The 23,403-nt window shown below is 40.1% G+C and overlaps 1 protein-coding gene across 1 annotated transcript in view; it reads left to right on the plus strand.

Annotated features, from left to right (window-relative positions):
• The window catches only part of CFAP44 (cilia and flagella associated protein 44), a 55,279-nt gene that overhangs the window by 27,193 nt on the left and 4,683 nt on the right, over window positions 1-23,403 (plus strand). The window contains exons 14-29 of the mRNA XM_075724311.1: window positions 772-882; window positions 2,586-2,738; window positions 4,588-4,809; window positions 5,293-5,435; window positions 6,320-6,590; window positions 8,566-8,621; window positions 9,055-9,217; window positions 9,540-9,670; window positions 11,969-12,162; window positions 12,567-12,732; window positions 13,680-13,857; window positions 17,156-17,659; window positions 19,075-19,278; window positions 19,701-19,896; window positions 20,752-20,859; window positions 22,361-22,491. Coding sequence (XP_075580426.1) covers window positions 772-882; window positions 2,586-2,738; window positions 4,588-4,809; window positions 5,293-5,435; window positions 6,320-6,590; window positions 8,566-8,621; window positions 9,055-9,217; window positions 9,540-9,670; window positions 11,969-12,162; window positions 12,567-12,732; window positions 13,680-13,857; window positions 17,156-17,659; window positions 19,075-19,278; window positions 19,701-19,896; window positions 20,752-20,859; window positions 22,361-22,491 — 2,931 coding nt within the window. The remainder of the gene's footprint in view (window positions 1-771; window positions 883-2,585; window positions 2,739-4,587; window positions 4,810-5,292; window positions 5,436-6,319; window positions 6,591-8,565; window positions 8,622-9,054; window positions 9,218-9,539; window positions 9,671-11,968; window positions 12,163-12,566; window positions 12,733-13,679; window positions 13,858-17,155; window positions 17,660-19,074; window positions 19,279-19,700; window positions 19,897-20,751; window positions 20,860-22,360; window positions 22,492-23,403) is intronic.

The following is a 23,403-nucleotide window of genomic DNA, read 5'->3' on the forward strand; positions in this document are numbered from 1 at the left end:
TCACATTTGTTTTCTGAAGGAAAGCAACCGTGCAATTCATACAATTAATTTTGTGAATTACTGGACTGTTTAGTGTGAATTCTGTAATCCGCTTTGAAGATGGATTTGGTTCATTTTGGAACTAGTTTAGTGGTATCTTGGAATTAGTAAAAGCAAGTCCATTCATACACCACCTTGGCAGCACTCCAGCTGCTACGTAGCACTGCTTGGCCTTGCAAGAGGATTGACCAGTTGGTTTGTCAGTGCACCTGCTTATCTTTGAGGTGATTTCCAGTTGATGTGGTCTCTCTTTTTAAAAACTAGCCTTCAGCCATGATCAGTGCATTTGCAGTTCCTTGAGCCAAATCACCATGCATTTCACTTAATGCAGGATTTAAGCTGCCACGCATCATATGGTGCACTAGTTCTGGATTTTCTTGTTACCCAGGGAAATCAGCCTGTGCCGTCTTATCTGAAAAACTAGGCCTGAACCTGAGCTTTAAAGGATCTCCTGGGGCAATGGGCAGAAAGCACATGGCTGGGGATGCCAGGTGAGGCCCATCAGGGCAATTGAGGGCTACGGGTGCACTCAGGGCCCTGGAGTGAGGTGGGCAGGATTTTTATTTCCTCCCTGTAATCATCATGGAAGTCCAATTCTAAGTTCCAAGGCACTTGTAAGTCCCCCTGTTGAGCCACAAAACATTTGAAGTACATGTTTATGTCATAAAGTGCTTACAGTCTTTCAAATTTTTGGTCAGCTTTGATTCAGTCACCTTTGGTTTTTTTCCTCAGAGTAAAGACAAAACTGTTTTCTTTTTTGCTGTTGAAGATGAATATGAGCCAATTGGATTCATCTGTGTCCCTGGGCCTGTGCAGGCATTACAGTGGTCTCCACCTTCTCATGTGAGTAATGCATGTTTGGTTTCTTCCATTCCTTACAGTGTTAAAATCTCATTTTGAAAAGAACTTCCAATGAAAACAGACGAAAATCCACGACCCTAGCCATGTTCTCTATAGACAATGCAAGAGATGTTTTGTTACTTTGTTCTTCATGCTGCTTCAGAATGACAGGTTCTGTTTAGCTGTATCTCTGGTTCAGTCACTTTGGACATATTTTGGACTTTGGATAATAAAGAGTAGAAACATATGCAAACCACAAAATTTTGCTCAGCTTCTTGAGTTCCTGCTTTGAAGAAACAAGTCTCTACATTAGCTTTTGGAAGGTCTTAGTCTTCTTTGATAAAAGAGTTATTTGAGCGTTATTGCCTGTCCCTCTTGCCCATATTAAAACAGGCTTTTACAAAGCTTTCAGACCACATTAAGAAAGCTTTTGGGTGCTTCATGGAATTCACACTGTGTGTTTGAAGTGTGTCAGTGACATATTCAAATAGATTCTTGCTAATACTTTTAAAGTTTACTAAGGTTAGAGTAACATCTGAAATTTTGGTTGGTCCAGTATTCTTTATTAGAGGGGAGGTTGTTCATTATTTAGACACTGACAAAGTGGCCAGCAAGATACATTATACTGGTGTACAGTGGCAAAGTGTAGCTGTTATTGCTTGTTCACAGGAACTGATAAAAACTGTGTTGGCAAAAGAACTCTTGGTGGTATGAACTTTATCTTACTGCAGAAATAACAGATCTTGATCTGACAGTTGTGTTTTGAGTCCTTTCCTTGAGGACAAGTTACTCGTACTTACTAAAAAAGCACCCATCATGTCTCCGATATGTTAGATTCCCTTTGAGTAATTTTGTCTACTGGCATCAGGTCTCCACTGCTAGATGTGAACACTTAATAAACACAGTACAAGCATCTGAGTGTTACACTACCTTTTTTGTCTTTAAAAAAAACACCTTGGGGATTAAATGCTATATATTTAATGAGTGCATCTGTAAGGCTGAGATTTTGTAGACACAAGAATCATATAATTCCTAGTTAAGGTTTCCATAGCAACTCTAATATGCCTCCTTTGCACATTTTTAGTGATGGGTCAGATAAAATAAGCCTCTCCAGATAGCTTATGAAAATTGAAACTAAATACAGACTTGCCTTTTAAAATCTCAAAACCCTAAATAATTATTACCCTCACCTCACCTATTCTTCCTAAGTTTGCATTTTAAAGGACCTGGCAGGTACCAGCAAAGAACAAACAAACTCAAAGCTAAATAGCATTTGGCAAGATTCTGAGTCCAGCCTTGAAGGTATAAGCAATTTAATAGTATAGAAACATATGAGCTTTCAAACAATTATCAAACCAAAACCTCAGCTCCTAACTTTTGGGGCAGATCCATCCGTTAATTTAACCAAACTCCCAAAATACCATCATGCTGCTTCCAAGCTAGACAGTGTTTTGTAGCTGGTTTGTATATGGCAAGGACTTCTTCAGTTCCTTAGCTTTGCCTAGGATAAATAGCATAAAAGAAGCTCACTCCTTTCTGATGTCCCTTTAAAAGTGTTCATTTAAATAAGAGCACAGTTCGAATTAATGCCTCCTGGCTGGGGCTTGGCTTTGTGCCTATGCATCTTCTGACTAACTTTTTCCCATTTCTCTCAAGTCCATGTATACACCTGCCCTATACTTGTATTTTTTTGTGGTTTTGTACAGGTGAAGAGCATGCTGCTCATCCTTTGTGAGAATGGCTTTGCTCTCCAGGTTCCTGCCCCTCTCCCTGAGGAACAGGATACAGAGTCCACCTATCAAATAAAAAATCTGCCGACGCAGTACTTCCATTTTTATAGTATTAAATCGCGAATCAAGGTAAAGAACTCTCCTGTGGAGGAATAATTTCGTGTTCTTTGTGTGCCAGAGGACAAAACTACCTAAAAAGTTTTCTAGTCCCTGTATTGCATCATAGGATTTTTGCTAAGCTTCTTGAAGGGGAAGGCCAGATAGAGTCCATCTGTGGCTGAGTTTCAACATTTGAAATTATAGGTTGTTTGTTTATTCAAATAGAACATATGTCACACTGAAAGCACGATGTGCATTTTGATTAGAATTAGAAAATAGCATTAGTGAAAGGGAAAGGTGGTATAGCACATTAGTTCTCATAATATTTTCATTTTGGTAATTTTCAGAAAAAGTATGTTTCTTGTGGTTGATGTTAGCCCTGTAGGAAATTCCTTTGAACAGTCATAAAACAACCATGTGGTTGCTTTGAGGCAAACATGAAACATCTTTTTTTTTCAGCAGTTGTATATTTCTGACTTTTTTTACTGTTGTAATAACTTTAAAGGGGTGGGTTTTATTTCTGAATGAGAACTAGGATTTTAGAAGATAGGTGGGGCCAAAGGAAAAGAGTTATGCCAGCTCTCAGCTGTAGTTAATTTCATGAAATCAAAAAGCAAGCTGGTGTTATGTTCAGGAGCAGAGTTCCAGTGAGCAGGCTCTTAGTCCCATGTTCAATCCACCACAATCCAACAGCCTCTCTTGTTCTGTTCTTAACCTGTGATTTCTCTTTCTCTATTAACTGCTTCTGTCTTCTGAGTGGTGCATTACTGAATGTCAGGCAAAGCCTCATTTCTTGTTATAACTAGGAGAAAGTCAGCATGAAGGAGAAAGATATTTGTAGTGATTTTTCTCACAGGAAGAACCACAAGAATGATCACAAAGCTAGTATACATATGTAAGGAAAGATTGAAAGAATGTGTATGGAGTTTTGTTGGTGGTGGTTTGGGGGTTTTTTTTTTTGGTCAAAAGAAAAGAATGTTGTTGGGAGATGCTATAAATATTTAAAAACAGAAAAGGTTTCCACAGAGAGAAGGAATATTAATTGTTCTCTTTTTCCTCTAGGAATAGATCAATAATTAATAAATGAGGATGTTTTAGATAAGATGTAAGGAAAGTTTTCTAATAGTAAGGGTGGTGAAGCACTGAAATAGTTTGCACAGGCTGTAGAGTCCTCATCGGAGATTTTTAAAGGGTAGGTCAGACAAATGTCAGCTGATACTATTTAAGGTTTAGTTGATCCTGCTTTCAGGCAAAAGAATGCTGAGATCCTTTCCAGAGCTTTCTCTATGATTTGCTACTATCTAATATCTTCTTAGGAAGATCCTGTTTTAGAGAATGTTTGATACTTGTTTATGCTAAAGTAGGCTTGAATGGAAAGGAGGTTTTGAAAGTTTTATAAATCTGCAAATGTCTTCCCTTCATTGTTCATAAGAAGTAAAGTCCATTACAGCTTCTCTCTTTTACTCTACATCAGTGATGCACTAGAACTTGGGAATTTGAGTTCAGCTTTCCAGTGCTTTTCTTTCTCCTGGGCAGGCAGAGGATAGGGCTTAAGAGTTCTGCAGAAGTGGTATGCTAATAGTGGTTAATATTCCTCCTCTTTGAGGAAATGCTTAAGTCTGCTTCTCATGCAGAATTGTTTCTGTTTCAAAAGATCATGAGTTAAAATACCTCGGAGGAGGAAAATGGGGGCATTCCACTGAAGACCCCCATGAAGTCTGGTTGATCTCTGCTTAGTTGATGGGAAAGAGATTTCTCTAGATATTCTGTATACATAATGCCAGGACCACCTTGGATTTCATTTATAAGACTCCTTCAGTCAGCAATGCATGGAGTGCCTTGGTTTCATGTCTCCATGTTTCTCTGTTTGTTGTAATAGCTGGAAGAGGAGATTGCGCTGAGAGAGAAAAAAAAGCAGGAGAAGGAGAAAGCAAAACTGGAATGGATAAAGCAGCAACAAGAGATGGGAAAGGAGATAGAAGAAGAAGAACCTGAAGAGGAACCTGAAGAAGAGCCATTGCCACCTCTCTACATACCAGAGGAGCCCAGTCCCATCCTCTGTGGGTTTTATTCAGCACCAGGAAAATTTTGGCTTTCCTTGGTAAATCAATTTTTATTTAATGTTGATGGGATTGCAAGGTGGCAACCTTCCCTTCACATCTGGATGCCTTAGAAGACTGATTATCTGTAACCTACCATCTCTAGGTCATGGAATTCCCTTCACACTTGGTAGTTTCAGTGGTCTTTGTGAAGTAAACCAGTAGTGTCACTCCAATTCAGATTGTTCAGTAAATTTCCAATAGGTACACTTCCTGATGATACCTGAATGGGCACAAAGACTAAGCTGTTCCCTCACAAGCTGCAGGTAGAATCTTAACATGTTGGTAGGATGGCTTGTAATGCCAGTGACCATGATAGATTTTTCTCTGTGGGCAAACAGGATCTCTAGATGTTTGGAAGTAACATTTTCTAACCTATTGTAGATCCTTAAGAAAGGAAGAACTATTCTGAAAATTGTATTTACCTGGTCAGCTGCTTCAGTGTTCTTTTGTCACCATTTCTTTATGGTAATTTTCTTCTTCAGGGTGGGTATGACTCAGGGTTCCTCTATCATTGTGAATTCTCAAATGATCACCAAGATGACCCTGAAAACAGGCAGGATGAACCCTTTGAAGTGATTCCTATTGAGGACACCGACAGCAATCCCATCCACCAAATCTCCTTCTGGTAAACATTGTAGTGTAACAGATAGCTTTGTGATAAAGCTTGATGAAATTGAACTTGGAAGGGAAGAGGGTACACTGCTTTGTCCCCTTTTAATTATGGCTCAACTCTAGTATGCAGGAACTCTCTCTAGTTTTCCTGGCACTGAGTTTCACTTAAAATTCTTAATGGGCACAGTTGGGCACTGTGTCTGACAGAATAATTTTAAAAGCCCTTCAAAGATGAAAACATCTGATTGCTAATAAAGTACTGATTAGGACTCAGACATCCTAGATTGTAGAGCTCCATGAGAACCGTTAGAAGTCTCTGCAAATTGTGATCACCAGAACAGCAGTTCTTTTTTATGGTTAGCAAAGAGAGGACACAGTCCTTGAGGAGAACACTCCATCCCTCTTTTGCAAAGAATACAGGCTTCTCAGGACATTCTGTGAACTGTACAAATGAAAAGGGTAAAATATTTTCAGACTCCCAATATTAGGTTCCCTGTAAGGCTAGGCATGTTCTGCATCTAAGGAGGCAGGTTTAGTTCAGGCTTTAATCTACAGCAGGCTACATTCACCACCATCCATACTAGATGGAGAGCAGGGAAGGAAAACTGTTTTTCTAGCTCTGAACCTGGTGTCTGCTACTCGCTCAACTCAGGGCTGAGACCAGTTCCATGATACCCAGCAAGTGCTGGAACATTCCTGAGCAGCCAGTTAGGTGGAAAAAAGTTCGTAGTAGTATCACACATACTTTAAATGGTCCAAATACTTTGCTCCCAGCTTACAAACTGGGGAAAGCGACATTTATTAAGCTAGATTAGCTCTTTTCAAGTATGTTTGGAGCTGTGGCCTTACTTGTTACAAGTTGTCTGCTATTACTGTTTCTTGTTGCTTATTTGACAGTACCAGCAGACTACTGATGTTCTGTGGGATGCAGAATGGTGCACTGCGTGTTTATCCTCTCCAGGACAAAGGCCTCTCAGTGAATACCCTGAAGGAATACTGGTCTTTCAATGTACACGACAATGATTATGGCCAGATCCAGGGTATCTGTTCTAGTTATGATGATAGATTTCTGATCACCTGTGGTGGAGATGGAAACATTTTTACTTTCAACGTCTTGTCTCCAGAGGATGTTCACAAAGAGCTGAAAGCCAAAATCCCCTCTCCTAGGGTAAGTCGTTACCCTCTTTCACTGTATTAGGCCTATTTACTATGAAACTACTGCAGATGGGCAAAATGCAGTTCAGTTATTTGGCATCGTAGATCTTTCAAAGGAAAAGCTGAGGTTTCCCAAACAATTTGGAAGAAGAGCTCTTGCAAAACATTCCCTAATAAACAGGCACTGTGACTGCATTGTTCCTACTCAATGTTTTGTGTTTTTCTCCAAATAAGCATAGTATTTGTTGTTCACGTGTAATATTCTACTAGTCTTTTCCCACTCAAAGCTGTAATCATGCACATTCCTAGAATGAAAAAACAACAAGGATTTGTCATACTTAACACTTGTCTTGGATTTAATTCCAGTAAAGTATGATTCTGCTCTGGATGGGGATTCTAGAAATAATGTTGGAGAATATCAAATGTGTAGTTTCTCAGTGCATCTAGTACCGTTCGTATACCATTCACAAGTTGTTTTTTTTTTTAATTTGCAAAATAGCACAGCATGATGCTGGTCCTGTTGCTCTTTCACTCTCAGACAGCATTAGCACTAATAATTTTACAGGTGTCCTGTAAAATGACTAATCACTGTAGAGCTCATCACCTTTATCATGTTTGAACAGATGACACTGGAACTCAATAACAGTTCTACTGATAATACACAAGAAGAGAGAGGTGTCAACTCCCCCACTGAAAATGTTCAGACTTTATTAAATTTTTTAAAAATCCCTTGAGTGCCTGAATTAAACAAATATAACTTGAAAGAAGCAGGGAGACCTGTTGAGTAAAGAGGTGCTATCATGCACGATGACTTTTTGAGTAGATACACATTCGGTACAGTTTAAAAATCTTGAAAGTGTCAACATAAAACAAATTCAACTTTTAAATATTTTTAATGTTAGTTGGTAACTACGTTTTGAAAGATGCTTGATGAGGGAGACAGAGAGGAAATTGTGATTTTGGTCATTTAGTTAAACTGTTCATGACTAGGTGGAATTCTTTACCAATATCACAAGAATATATAGCACTGAAAATAGACTCAAAATTATTTTCTTAAACTAAGTGAATGATTGGAACCTGTGATATCAGAGCCTTGCTAGCTCCAGTATTACAAGTAGTGATTAATATACAATTATAAAGCGTATGTACAGTTTTATTATTTTGAGTATGTAAGTAGCTCTATATAAAGATCTTTATGGTCAATTTTTATTGTTCAGGCTAGCAACGTTGCTTAATGACCATCCTAACAGAGTTTTTCCCTTATCAAAGTATATCTTTAAGTGTCTATTCTAGTTTTAAGTCTTGTGAAAGATTTTAAAAATTCCATCTTCATTAAACTTAATGAGATTCTTAGAGAATCAAATACAAATCCTCTGAAACTAATTGAGTTAAATTACAGATCAATTTAGTATGACTGTATTCACTGCAGGGCGATAGGCCCCCCTCTTTTTTTAGAGCATGATTGCCTAGGGAAATGAGGCTTGTGTGACTGCAGTGTCCATCCATCTGTCATTCTTCACAGCTAATAATTGTGAACCCGTTATGGAGTCAGCAGAAGCAAATCAGATGAATTACACATGTAACTTGGAATTAGCCCAGGATATGTTGTCTCTTGTCAACCTGGCAGTGAGGGGAGACAAGAGAATTGGGTTTGGGGGCTAGAAAACCAAAGATGTTATGGGGCAGAGTGAAATTAGGACAAGCAATGATGTAATGGTTAATGTTGATGAGGAGCGTATAGGATTTGTGTTCTCTGTCCCTAAGAACTGTGCTTCATTAGTTCTTTTACATGTAAACCAACTTAATTGCTTTTTGTTCTTGAAACATTAAAACCTGATATTTAAGGTCTGTATAGCAATATTGATCATAAAGGTTTCTTTTGGTTTTGTGAGAGGCAGCAGGAGCTCTGTCTTAATGTTTGTAAAAGCTTTATCGTCTGTTGAAACTATTATTGCTTGTTTAAAGGCGAGACAACATTTTTATTCCAGAGTGGTCTTGAGAAGGAGAAGGCTACTGAAGACATTGAGGATCCCAATGCCTGCAAGTAAGAGATACTTGGGTAATGATGAAAGAGATTTTCAAGTGTTAGTAGCTCTTTCTTTAGACCACGTATTTCTTTTTGCCTCCTAAGAGGAGGGAGAAGTTGATCACCCTGAATTTGGGTCATTTCCTTGTTACACACAAAGCTTTTTTCAGCCTTTCCCTCCAATTCATCTACTCTTCTGTGGCAGTAATTCAAATATGGTACCCTGAGACTTAACTTCAGACTACAGAGACAACACAAGGTCAAGGTCAAAGCCCCATGATATTAGGTCTCTACAAATACACAGGAAGATGATTCCTTTCTAAGTTACCTTCAGAGCCATTGAGTTCACTGGGAGTTTAAGGCTGTGAAGGAAATCTGAAAGGTTACATAACGTGTAATCTTTCCTCTCTTCCATTGAGATAACATAATTTCCTTTTTCATGTATTTTCAGCATTGAGGAAGTCAAGCAGAAAAAGGAGTATGAACGGATAATGAAGGAAGCTGAAGAAAAAAAAAACAAGAAAAGAGAGGAGTTAATTGCACTAAGGCATGAGTTTCTTGTTCTCCTTCAGAAGAATCAGGAGTTGCCCAAGCACATGCAGCTGCCCAGAGAGGTACATCTGTTTTTTATGAGGGTCATTTACCTTTAGAGGCACCTTCTTCTAAAATGTTGCTACCCGATGTGGTGGGGCCAAAGATGTCCAACCCTTTGCATTAAGGTAGTTCTATGAATATATAATTTGCTGTGACTTCTGAATCACAGCTGATGATTTGTGCCATTTAAGAAGCATGTGGGAAAAATGTGGTTCTCTGTGCAGATCTGAATAGCTCCTGAAATAAAGGATTGTGTTGATGTGCATAGAAGTGTCTGGCACCTGGGAAAAAAGGCCCAAGAAGCCAAGATAATGTGATGCTGGGTTTTCTGTCTTTCTGCAGCAGTATGAGATGGACCATAGGATCTTTGAGGAGCTGGATAGGCAGACAGCACAGAGAATCCAGTTAGTGCAAAAAGAGCTGGCATGGGAGCATGAGAAACACTTGATTGGACTGCAGAAACTACAAAATCAGTAAGTACCACTTTTCTTCTACTTCTCCCTCTGACCTTGCATGGGGCTTATCATTTACAAAGTTGTACCTGCCACAAGGAAAAAGAATGTGACACCACCACCCCCCCCCCCCCAATCAACATTTCTTCTGTTCTGACTCTGTTCTTACTTTACTTGGAACATACACAAGAGTATATATTGATATTTGGGTGTACTTGCTTCTTTTGAATCTTTGGTAAAAATTCAGATATGCAGATCAAAAAAGTAGTTTTATTCTGATTCACTTCTACATGAAGAAAACTGGGGTTTTTTTTGAGACTGGGTTTGCCTGGGTTTTTGCCCATAAGTTCAGTAAGAACCAAGAACACTTACTGGAACTTTGAAGAACAATCTATTAAATGAATCCCCATTTTTCAGGCATGTTGCATGTCTATCAGATATGGTAATGTCATTGCTAACACAATGTTCCCTATACAGTTTAAAGTTATGAAATGAATGTTCTCAAGAACACAAGTTTTAAGAGTGAGGTGCATTTTGGGTTGGTTTTCTTAAATCTAAGTATATAGCAAAAGATGTATTCCTAAAAATAAATACACAATAGAAATTGTCCTGGTTTCAGCTGGGATAGAGTTAATTTTCTTCCTAGTAGCAGGCATAGTGCTGTGTTTTGGATTTAGTAGGAGAAGAATGTTAGAATCATAGAATCATAGAATCATAGAATCATCTAGGTTGGAAAAGACCTTTAAGATCATCCAGTCCAACCATTAACCTACACTACCAAGCCCACTCTAGACTAATCAAGGGTAGACCAGACTAAACCATGTCCCGAAGTGCCACATCTACCCGTTTTTTAAACGCCTCCAGGGATGGGGACTCCACCACCTCTCTGGGCAGCCTGTTCCAATGCCTGACCACCCTTTCCGTAAAGAAATTTTTCCTAATTTCCAGTCTAAACCTCCCCTGGCGCAGCTTAAGCCCATTTCCTCTTGTCCTATCGCTAGCTACTTGGGAGAAGAGACCAACACCCACCTCACTACAACCTCCTTTCAGGTAGTTGTAGAGAGCGATAAGGTCTCCCCTCAGCCTCCTCTTTTCCAGGCTAAACAACCCCAGTTCCCTCAGCCGCTCCTCATAAGACTTGTTCTCCAGACCCTTCACCAGCTTCGTTGCCCGCCTCTGAACACGCTCCAGCACCTCAATGTCTTTCTTGTAGTGAGGGGCCCAAAACTGGACACAGTATTCCATGTGCGGCCTCACCAGCGCCGAGTACAGGGGGACAATCACCTCCCTGCTCCTGCTGGCCACAGCATTCCTGATACAAGCCAGGATGCTGTTGGCCTTCTTGGCCACCTGGGCACACTGCTGGCTCATGTTCAGCCGGCTATCTACTAACACCCCCAGGTCCTTTTTGGCCAGGCAGCTTTCCAGCCACTCCTCCCCAAGCCTGTAGCGTTGCATGGGGTTGATAACACGCTGATGTTTTTAGTTGTTGCTAAGTAGTGCTTACACTGTTCAAGGACTTTTCAGCTTCCCATGCTCTGTCAGGTGGACAAGAAACTGGGAGGGGGCACAGCCAGAATAGTTGGTCCAAACTGACCAAAGGGCTATTCCATACCATATGACGTCATGCTCAGTATATAAACTGGGGGGGGTTGGCTGGGGAGCAGCGATCGCTGCTCGGGAACTGTCTGGGTATTGGTTGGCGGGTGGTGAGCAATTGCATTGTGCATCACTTGCTTTATATATTATTATTGTTATTATCATTATTATATTGTTATTATTATCATTGCTATTTTACTTTATTTCAATTATTAAACTGTTCTTATCTCAACCCAGGAGTGTTTCTCACTCTTACTCCTCCAATTCTCTCCCCCATCCCACCAGGGTAGGGGGAGTGAGTGAGCAGCTGCGTGGTGCTTAGTTGCTGGCTAGGGCTAAACCACGACAAAATAATACACAATAACAAAGACACCTTAGGCACCCAGAGTGTGTGACTGGGAAAAAGACTTGAATTAATATGTTTTTAATCAGTCCTTAATAGAAGATGAAAGATATTCTCATGAAGAACCTGGTGTAAGTTTCAATATTGGGAGAGGTGTTAGTATGTTTGTTCTTGAGCATCTCCATTCCTAGATTTGATGAAAGTCAATAGATAGCGTCAGATATCATCATGCTATTTCTTACTGACTTCTGAATTTACATGTAATGATTGTATATGCAATAAATAAATTACATCATTATTCATGTCCTGTTGGTCAAGGAAAAATGGTAGGTTGTGCCTACTGACATCAGACAATTTTGTCTAATTTGGCTTTTCAGGTTTCGGGACTCACTGGAATTTGACACTGTTGTTGTTCATGCTATTCAAAGCAATCATCAGATTTCCACCTACAGACTTCTAGCAATGTCCAAGAAATACTACCAAGATAAGGAACATCCGTCATGGAAGAGCACAGTACTTGAGCAGGCATGGAAAGAAGCAGAAGAAACAGAGATCGTCAGAGAGACAAGGCGTATGCATAGGGCTAACAATGAGCATTTAAATCTTATTAGTAATATGGTTTCTGTCTTTCATCTCAGTTTGTTTTCCTGAGTCCAAGCTAACGAAATTATAATTTCTTTAGGTACGGGTAAAGAAATATAACTGTGGTATGGTTTTTTTATTACCTATGTACATAGTAACACACATACGTAGTTTTCCATGTTTAGGTCAATGTCAGCAATTGTCTGTCAACGTCGTGGGTAGAATGTGACTAAGAGTGAAGTCAAAGAACCTGAATCTGTTCAGAACATCCACTGCAGTGGAACTGTGCTGATCACCAGCTCTACAGTAGCCATCCCCAGGGGGTTTCCAGTAGTTGGGACTGCACTGTGCTGCATGGTATTTACATCTTCACATGGTTATTTTTTGGTCCAGATGCTAGAATTTTCAAGGGCGAGGCTGAAAAGCTGAAGATGTCAGAGGTCCGAAAGCCAGCCACACGTTACATAGAAAGCAAACGTGAGCAAATCAGAAGAACTGTTGAGAAATCTGACAAGGTGAAGGCTAAGATCATGAAGAGGAAGGCAGAGTGGGATGAATTGTGAGTCTTGAATTGGACTCTGTGCCCTTTTAGTTCTTCTTCTTGTCTGAGGTCAAGTAATGCTTTTTAGCTGTCATATGGCACTATAACGTCTCTGCCTAGTTTTTTATATTCCTAATGGTTGTAATTAAAATAGATGAGTTTTCATGTATCTCTGAGTCTCAAGAGAGCATTAAAATCTTTCAGTTAGTTTCTGTGGTTCTTCTAAAATATTAAAAAACTTGAATTCAGTTAGGTAGATGCATCTTCAAGTAAGGAGTAAAAAGGTGTCTAAATCGATCATGACTGAGGGACACCTAGACCATTACAGTCAACTCTCAGTTAACCCTACCAGCACCACATAGAGCAGATGCTGTAACAGCTGGGTTAGGCCAGTTGAGCTAACATCATGGCCATTATGTGAGCGTTTGTGATATGCCTTCATGCTCCATGCTGGTCTTTATCTTGAGAGGCAAGAAAGGGGGGTGACATCTTTGAATGATCATGGAAGTACAGAAGTTCTTCATTAGGAGATGAATGACAGGGAATGGGACCAATATAGAGTCAGAGTACAAGGCTTTTTAAGGTTATTAAGTGTTTAACAGTGTAGAGTAGTATCAGGTGTTCTGTGCTGCAGGCTGGTGGAGTGTTGACACATGGCTCCCTGAGACTGAGAAGCATGTACTTGCTAAACCCAGAACTCGTTCCAAGTGTAGAGGTTTAACCTGTCCCATGGCAGAGCTATGTTATAAGAGTTTTGGGGAACAAAAGTAATCTGAGGTTTTTGTTCAAATGTTGCAAGGATATTCTTCTCAAAGTAACCATTGTTTTCTGAAAGAGGTGTGTGGTTCTTGATCCCTAGCTCACCTCCCAAGCCTTGCTGCAGAAATCAGAAGGTATGAAATGACCCTCTTTGTTCATCTGTATGCTTTCTGTCTTAAAGTTCAGCTTTGTTTTGTACCTACCAGATACAAGAGCAAACCTAGCGATGACTATGAGAATCCCAAGGATGTTGAGGCCATCAGAGAAGCACAGGAAAATATGGGGTGTTATAAACTGAAGACTGCCACTAACTACAGAGTCCCTGAACACAAGCGTATGAACACTGAGAAGAAGGTGATGCAGCTTACATCCCTGGAAGTGTTGGTATGTAAACTGTTTCATTGATGTGTGTATTTTCCCCTTTTTGGGGGAGGGAGGATAGTGTATTAGTCACTGAAGAAATTTTTTGAAAGGAAATCAAAGTCGATATGGGAAGAGGCCTTGAAGGACAGACTGTGTTGAGTCAGCTTTAGTTACAAATCAGCCTTTCTTTTGTGAACTGTTAGTGCTTTGCCAAACTCAAACCTGAATCAATCCAGGGCAACTCTCAGCTGGCTCTTCTTAAACAAGAAAGAGAATTTACCTTTTCTAGTACTTCAGCAGGAACATCTGTCTTTTTGAATTCTTCAAAAAGTCTGATCATCTAGTAACTGGTATGCTTTCCTTAAAACACTGAGCTAAATAACCCCTGCCATGAAACATCTTTACAGAAACAGGGATGTGAGCAAGGACAGGCATTTCTAGTGTGGCCTCTCCATATTTGCACTTCGGCAATCACTGCTTCTGGGTACTAAGCACTGGAATCTTCATGAGAAGCTAGGTCTTTTGGAGCCACCTTTCTGTGATAGGACTCCTGTGGCTACCACACGTCTTTTAACCACAAAGACTCAAGAGGCTCAGATGTTGTGCAGTATCTTTATTGCTTTCCTTGTGACTTCTTTCACCCCATCCTTCTTCTCATAGGAACTGTTTTAATTTTATTTGGCTAGAGTGCAAAAGGGCGACAAATTTCTTTAGCTAAAAGAACAATGAAGAAATATATCTGTTGAACTTGGACCTGTCTAGTTGCTTTTTGGTAGGAAGGCTTATTTCTTGCCCTGCTTACTGGCAGAGGAGCCTCTTCACTGCATGGTTTATCTTTGTCTGGAAAAGTGTAAGTTATACTTTCAGTGGTCCTGAATCTTCTCCAGTCTTATCCTCATGAACCAGTTGCCTAATATCAGGCACCATCTAGGCTGGGTTGCTTTGATAGTGAGGTCTAAGCATTACAGAAGCAATGCTACAGTCTCAGGGGATTTGTTGGATCATTTTAGTCTCATGGTCGGGCTCCAGTACTTCATTGTGGTGCTGATGCTAACAGATACCCAGTGATTAACCCGACTCAGTAGGACAAGCCAATACAAAGGGAGTAGTTCTTGTTGTGAATTCCAGGTTTATACAGATGAAGAATTCCAGTTGCTTCAGGTGGCTGGTGTATAGGGTTGTTTTATTTTATAAAGATCAGAGAAGTTTCTGCCAAATACATTGTTAGATCACATTTGATTATCATTTCATGTGAAAAGAGTAAATTAATACAGCGTCTCCTTATCACAGAATCACAGAACGATTGAAGTTGGAAGACACTTCTGATGGTAATGTAGTCCAAACCCTCTGCTCAAGCAGGGCCATCTAGAGCAGGTTGCCCAGGACCGTGTCCTGGCTTTTTAATATCTCCACAGATGGAGACCCCACAACCTCACTGGGCAATCTGCCAGTGCTCAGTCACCCTCACAGTAAAAAAGTGTTTCCTGATGTTCACTCCTGTGTTTCAGTTTGTGCCCATCTCCTCTTGCCAGTCACCGGGCACCACGGGAAAGAGCCTGGCTCTATCCTCTTTGCACCCTCCCTTCAGGTATTTATATACGTTGATGAGAGTCCCCCCCACACACACACGCCCTGCCTCTTCTCCAGGCTGAACAGTCCCAGCTCTCTCAGCCTTTCCTCATACGAGAGATGCTCCAGTCCCCTAATCGTCTTAGTGACCCTTCACTGGACTGTCTCCAGTAGTGCCATCTCTGTCTTGTACTGAGGAGCCCAGAACTGGACACAGCACTTCAGGTGTGACCTCGCCAGTGCTGAGGAGAGATCACCTCCCTTGACCCTCCCTAATGCAACACTCCCTAAATGCAGCCCAGGATAGTTAGCCTTCTTTGCCACAAGGGCACATTGCTGGCTTATGGTCCACTTGGTGTCCACCCAGACCCCCGGGTTCTTTTCTGCAAAACTGCTTTCCAGCTGGTCAGCCCTCAGCATGTGCTGGTGCATGGGGTTGCTCCTCCCCAGATGCAGGACTTTGCACTTCCACTTGTTGAACTTCATGAGATTGCTGTCAGCCCATCTCTCCAGCCTGCCCCTCTGAACAGCAGCACAACCCTCCAGTGTATCAGCCACTCCTCGCAGTTTTGCATTATTAGCAGACTGAGGGTACACTCTGCCCCATCATCTAGATAATTAATGATGTTGAACAGAATTATTATTACTGAATTCTGAATATAGAATTATTACTGAGGTCTCCCTACAGGCCAAGCAAGGTGCAAACAAGTTGTTACAAATAGGTTTTGCTGCACTTGGCTGTTTAATTCCAACCTCTTACATCTGATGTAACTGTCACTTTTCAGATTAGTGGATCTTCACCTTGAGTTGGAGAAAAAAATATTCAGCTGATGCCAAAGTTTTCTGAGTTGACTTTGGGACTGTGGATTGCTAGAAGGCCTGGAAAGAATTTGTTTTGGACATCTAGTGGCTTTTACGAAATCCAAAAGCATCTGACAAAATGTTACTTTTTTGCTCTTAATATCGCTATATCGCTATCTACTATACTTCAAAAATTCAGAACCTTGTTCCTTTTCTAACCACCTGCAGTAGTTGTGATTTCAGCTTCACTATCACATATAAAAGACAAGAATCTCATGTGCCTTCAGAACCTACATTTGTGGAGGACTGCTTCAGTTTCTTTGAGGTTATATGAGATAACGGTTTTGTTTCAATAACCATGCCAAAGAAGTCTAGATTTCTGTACAGCTATGTATTTGGTAGTGTGTACAGTAAAGGGCCTCTCGGGTATATTTCTTTCGTCTTGTTTGCTTTACAAAATACTAAAAGAGAGCTAATTTTCTTTTTGTTAGTGTATTATTTGTACTATATGCCTGAAAAGAGGGCCATATATCAAAGCTGAGCTACTCTCTGTATTTGATGAGAGAGTGCCCGAATGTCTAATCCTCTAAAACCCACAGCTTATTTTCACAGTGTCTGTCTCCTTTCTGCACTGCTTCAACTTCTCATGTCAAGAAACTCACAATCAACTCAGGAACTGAGAGAATGGGGAATCCTCATTTCCCTTCTTAAACCTTTGCTGTTTGCTGTGAAGGAGAGGAAGAAAGGTGGTTCCAAAGATTTTAAAACCACAGACTGAAAGACAGCTGTTTAAAAATGCTAATGTGTGGAGATGGTACAGAAAAGAAAGCTAGTATGGAAAGAAGGAAAGTCCGTATGCAGGCCTCTTAATCATTACTTGTGTTGGGGAAGACTAGATGCTATGTAAGTGTTCCTAGGGTATCCTACTAAAATTGTTTTTCCTTTGCAGATCCATAAGAGGAAAGTGAATATGAACAAAGAGATTATGTCTTTGCGGGATCTCAAGACTTCTATTATTCATGAAATCAAGTGTTTAGTGCAAGAACTGAAATCTATACAGGCAGCCTTGGATTTATCAGAATGTCTCCCTCTTCCCCTGATCCCTCAGTTACACCCAGATGAAGTTCCAGAAAAAAAATTTGAGTATGACAGTGACATCCTCCTGAAGTTCAAAGAGGAGCAGGAGGCCAAGACAAAACTCCAGGAACAATTGGCAGGGTCTCCCTCATCTCATGCATTTAGGCACAGGTTTCTTCGAGCTCCTTCCATTAAAGAGATTGACCCCATGGCACAGGCTGCAGGTGCATGCCCGATGAAAGTAGCATCATCTGCAGTCATAGAGCAGCAAAAGGTTTTTGAGATTGAGAAGGCAGAGCCAACAGAAATGGAACTGGAAATTTTAAAGAGGGAGAAGATAAAAAACCTATATTTGCAGGACACTTTGATTAAAAAGGTAGGAAAACAAAAGTTATTTTTTTCAGCTTGAACAATCCCACTGCCTCAGAAATAAAACTAAAACCCCTTCCTACTGTCTCAGGGTTGCACCTACTCTTGCCTTTCCGAAGTTCAGGAAAATGCTATCTGGTGCAAATTTACAGTGTAAATCAGTACAAATCCCTAACTGTGACCTGTGTGCTGACTATCACTTGAAAAACAGATCTTAGATTTCTTATTGATTGTTCTATGAAACCATGAGCTTAGTGGCCAAAAAAGACAAGTAAAATGTTAGAAATTACTTGAAAAGTGCCAAAGAGGGAAAAAAAGGGAGCATCACTACAACTTTGTAGATGCATGATGTTCTCGGCTGTTCAATAACTGTAGTCCTGAACCTTTGGTCTCAAAAATGATTTTGTAGAATTAGAAAAGGTACAAAAGAGAGTAAGCAAAATGCTTAGTCATGGAAAAGCTTCTTTAAAAGGCACATCTAAATAGATAAAGCATCTTTGGCCTGGAAAAGGAGTAACTGAAGGGGTTGTAGCAAAGGTGATAAAATTATGAATAGCATAGAAAAGGACAGTGGGAATCACCTCTTGAAAGAAGGAGAGATATCAAATTAAATGGTCATGTAGAAAGCTTGAAACATGCAAATGGAAATAGTTTTCCTATCCAACAATAACTAAGCTTTGGAACTCAGTGTTAGGATGTGGGGGAAGCTACAATTTGATAAAGTCTGGAAGAATGATCCATTCAGAGCTGTTGAACACAAATACACCACTTCAAGCTCAGGATGTCCCTAAGTCAGAGTTTAAGAGGGTACAGAGAGGAGCGTGCCAGAGGTGTACCAGTTGTTCACTTGTTTGCTCCATTTCTTGTCATCTTTTCTCTAACTTGTGCTATTGGCCATTGACTCTTTGGTCTACCCCAATACAGACACCCTTGTGTTCATGTTGTGAAAGTTTTGAGAGAATAACCAAATGCTGTTGTGACCATCATGTATATAAGTTAATGCTGGCAGCTGATAGTACTGATTTAACTGTAAATGATTAAGGGAGGACCTGGCAGGTATTCTGAAAAAAGTCTGTCAAGGCAGAAGATGTGTTTGTTGCTACATCTGGGATTGTTACATAAACTACTTCAGGCTACTGTAAAACATTCTCTGCAGAGTGAAATACTTCTGGGGTGGAGTGGGATGCAGTGAAACATTCCTGTGAAGCCCTGGTGATTCTTTTACTATTGTGTTGAGAACAAAGACACATTTGGGGTTAACTTTGTCTTTCTAAGTGCTTCAGTAATCCATAGTAAATAGCATGGGCAAGTTGTTGATTTGGCAGAGAGAATTTTTCCCTTCTGCTTCCTTCTCTAGCTTTACATGTTTAGCTCCACTCCTAATACTTTCCCTGTTCCTCATTTGCCTCTCATATGCTCCAGATCAATGCACTGGTGATCAACTTTGATGCTGAACTTCGCTTTCTCCGGCACAAGAAACTGAAGCTGGATGTGCAGATGAAAAGTGCTGACCTGCGCTACATCACGTGGTATGAAGAGCTGCTTATCCTGAAGAACCTTGAGAAACATGAGAGCCTTCTCCAGGGGCGTGTTAACACCCTCATCAGTGAGCAGGAGGCTGTGCAAGTAAGCAGGCCATGTGTCTCTGGACTTAACAGTACCACTAATGCATGGCTTGAAACTGAAGCAAGCCATAAAGTAAATGGTGGCATCTATTTGCTTCATTTTAGCACTGATCCAGTGTCTAGTGCTAGATTTTGGAAAACAAGAAACTCTCGATGATCAGCCTAGGATGGTTGCTTTTAACTTCCAATAATTTATCTTTTCATAGTCTTAACAGCTGTATTTTAATAGGCCCTTAATGATGTGGAGTCAGTGACAAATCATATACTTAAATTTAAGAACATACTTCCAGGTTTTCCTTGATTGGAGCACAGTTTAAAGACAGAATGTCAAGTTTTGCATTTCCAGATCTTCACAGATATATCCTATATACGCACACGTGTGGATTGTACCTTTTAACTGAAGTAGGTTTTTTGTTTGTTTAGTCAAAACTGAATAGCTACCTTGCACAGATGGAGGATAGAAAGTGTGAGACTGTAAAGCTCCAGGAATGTGAGAAAGCTCTTTATGCCAATTTCCAAGCATCCCTTGGAGAAAACAATGAGTTTGCCCATTTTCTGACCAAGGTTCTGAAGAAGAAAATCAAATGCGTGGAAAAAAAAGAAGTCGGAAGAGAAGCAGGTTGGAGATACTGTTCTTTTTGTTTTATGGATTTGTTACTCGTACTTTGGTGTGGTCAAGTGTGTCTCAGTCTAACTGGAGCCCTGGGTACATGCAGCACTGAACTCGGTTCAAAAAAACATATATCAGACTTACCCAGATTTGTTTATATACCGACCCATGTTCTGTGGCAGCCATTTTGAATTATAACAATGGTGTAATTCAGTTTTTAACATGACTACATTTGGTCTGATGACAGCTCCTGCAATTTACTTTCTGTAAGTCATACTGAGGACTGATAATTGGTATGAAGAAGGGGCAAAGCTTTAAATAGCTACTTCCTATGCTGTACCAATGAGAGCTATGGATAAGTGATTAGTCTGCCACATTCATGACATTCTCCTTTAATCTGTCCATTGACTAATGAGAGATCACAGACCTAATCTGCAATCACGTATTAGTCACAGGACTAAACATATGATGAAAGAATTTAATTTATCTTAGTGACTCAGTTTTAAATGGTTAAGCCTAGGTACATATAGACATATTCCTAGCACATATAAAGAGAGGAAACATTATTGAAGGAAGTCCCAAAAATGTGTCTGTGTCCATGCATTTGGCACTACTAGGTGATCTCTCTCCCTCAGTCTTTTTGTTTTGTGGGGTTTTTTTTTGTTGTTGTTGTTGGGGTTTTTTTTTCCCCTTTCTGTGAAATTATCAAATCAGTGCAACAGGCACAAGGTGCCTGGATCCACATATTACCAGGGTGATCTTCCAGGGATTATTAGGATTGTGTTCACCAGCACATTGGCATAATGCACAGCTAGTGGGTCTGGGCGTGTTCTGCAAGCCAGCAGTACTGTCCTTTTCTTCCAGATGAAGATGAGAATGAAGAGGAGAATGATGAAAAGTCCAGCTTGGGGACTGATGAAGAAAACTCTGGATCTGAAGATGAAGTCTTTGATGACTCTGTTTGCCCAAAGGGTACCTAAGCCATCATTTCCTTGGGTTGACTACTTGTTTAGCTTTAGGGGCAATATTGTGTGTTTAAAAAGAAAACACTCATCATTCACTGAATATTAACGCCAATAAGGGCCAGAATGTGCGTACCCTCCAGAGTGCAGCATTTCTCCCCAGGAAATCTCAGTGGAGATAATGGAACCTCTGGTAGTATAGGGTACCCTAATTAAAAGTTTGGAAAAATAAAACTTAGCTAAGCACAAAGAATTAATTATTTTGTGTAAAGAACCATTCCCCGTTTCATAGCTGTTTTCTGGAGAGAAAGGCTCTTCTCAGGAGTGGAGCTGGAGTGAGGCTGTAGCTGCTCTCTGGAAACCTGCTGCCTGGCCTAGCTGGATCAGGGAAGTTCTGTGGGGACCCTACCATGGTATTAAATTAAGCTCTTTGTTACCACCTTGTGGATTTATGCAACAATTGCCTGTTGCTGTGCTGCTCTCTTATGGATATCTGAAAAGTCAGGAGCTTTACTTTGCAAAATCCTCTTCATTCATTTATTCAAAAAAGGCAAGCAACTCCCCCCTCCTCTTTTCTTTTGTATGCGTTTAACTAGTTTAGGGTGTTGGTTTTTTTAAAAATCTTCGAGTGATATGTCAATGACCTTGTAACAACACTGCTTTACTTTCAGTTAGAACTTGCCAACAAATTACCTTATCATATTTTTTTTAATTGGATTTTAACATCGTTTTCACAAATTGAATTTTTGATTAACTCCTCATTCATCTCCTTTTTCAATAAAATGTTGGGAAGAACTGAAGAGGATTTTTACTTTTTATTGAAAAAGTCCAAATTACTAATTTAATGGGGAAATTGTATGTTGCATTAGCCTCTTCATATTTGTCTCTTTATGTGTAAATTGCTTTGCCTTTATTAGACTTTTTTTTTTATTGTGCCCACTAATTTGGGTTGATAATGCTGACTTGATTAATATGACTGAAATCACTGCATTAAAAATTCACAGATCTTCCTTACCATGAAACAAACAAAACAGGTCCCGTGAACCACAGCTTCATTTACAAATGGAGCTATAAATGATCCCTACAGCTGTATGCATGGATCTTTTTTTTTCATCATTATAGTGAAGGATGCTATGGATAAACAACTACGTGTTCACATAATTGAAGATTATACTGTAACATGTATTAATTACTGGGACTGCATTACTTACAAAAACTAACTTTTGAGCACTTGACTTTAATATTGGCTTTGATACATTTAGTCTTACTTCTGGAAACAAACTGTCTTGACTGAATGTAAAGAAAAAAAGATCCATGCAAGACATTCACCTCCTCATGGAGGAACATAACCCATGTGGTTTACGTTTGAGAAAGCTCTAGGGAACCAAGAGCGTGGTCTTATTATGGGGAACTGGGCAATGTGTGCACAGTAGGAGAAGCTACTAGCTCAAGCCTGAACTATAGTGCAGTCATAATGAAACTAAACTATTCTTTGACTCTTTCCTTCTCAGACTGCAACGAGGCACTCTTCCGAAACACCATCCAGCTCCGGCAGAAGTGGTTAGACATTGAGAAGGCTTTAACAGAGGAGAAGAAAGTTGCTGCTAACCTCAGAAAGAAATATAATGCCTTGGCGAAAAAGGTATTGTAGTGTTTTCTTCTCAGCAAACATCAGCTGGCTCCATTACAGTGGAAAATGTTGTGCTAGTGATTTTAGCTAAGATTTAAAACGAAAATTCCAACCCTTTGAGAGGCCTCAGTTTGGGTAGAGATACCTGTGGTAGCACAGAGGCAGGAGGCAGCACAATATGGGTCACCTGTCCTCCTGGAAAGGGTAAACCAAGGCGGTCCAACCTTAGCTGCTATGGGGCTACATCCAGGTTTTAGGTCCAGTTCCTTCCCAGCTGTCTAACCATCATGCAGCAGCAGAAACTGGATTCTGTGGTTCAGATGCAACACCTGATGTAGCCTGGCCCATCATCTGTGCATGTGTATGGAGACGGAGAGATTAAAGAATCCTTATCCTAACACAAATGCAGGTTAAAATAAATGCATAACAATGCTATCCTTCCATCTATTTCTTTTTGCTCTTTGTCATAGTAATCATTGAACAAACTCACTTAGTGCAAGTTTTCCTTTTAGCTTTTTTGAGCTCCTGCATTCATCAAGACATTTGATTTATATTAATTAAAAAATATCTTAATTTGAAGGGTTATCCAGGATGGAGAGAGAGAGTTCTGCCAAAATAACATTATGCAAGTCTTGCTTTTATTGTGTCTCAAAAATGTTCCATCAAATATGCTTAACTTACAACATTTTTTGTTTAGTTTTTAAAGGCTTTCCTAAGTGCCAGCTGCCACATATTCACCCTGGGGTCTGACATTTGAGTCTGAATTGTTTCTTTCTCACGCAGAATCAATAAGCATTTCCAGGCATAACACAATAAAAAATATCTTGCAGGCTCTGTAGATCTAGAAGTGTTTAAGACACTAAACAAGCTGTCTCTTGATACATACAGGGCTTGTCTACTAAGGAGACATTTACTGAGTGTACA

Source organism: Pelecanus crispus, chromosome 1 (assembly GCF_030463565.1).
Source record: "Pelecanus crispus isolate bPelCri1 chromosome 1, bPelCri1.pri, whole genome shotgun sequence".
NCBI classification, from domain to species: domain Eukaryota; kingdom Metazoa; phylum Chordata; class Aves; order Pelecaniformes; family Pelecanidae; genus Pelecanus; species Pelecanus crispus.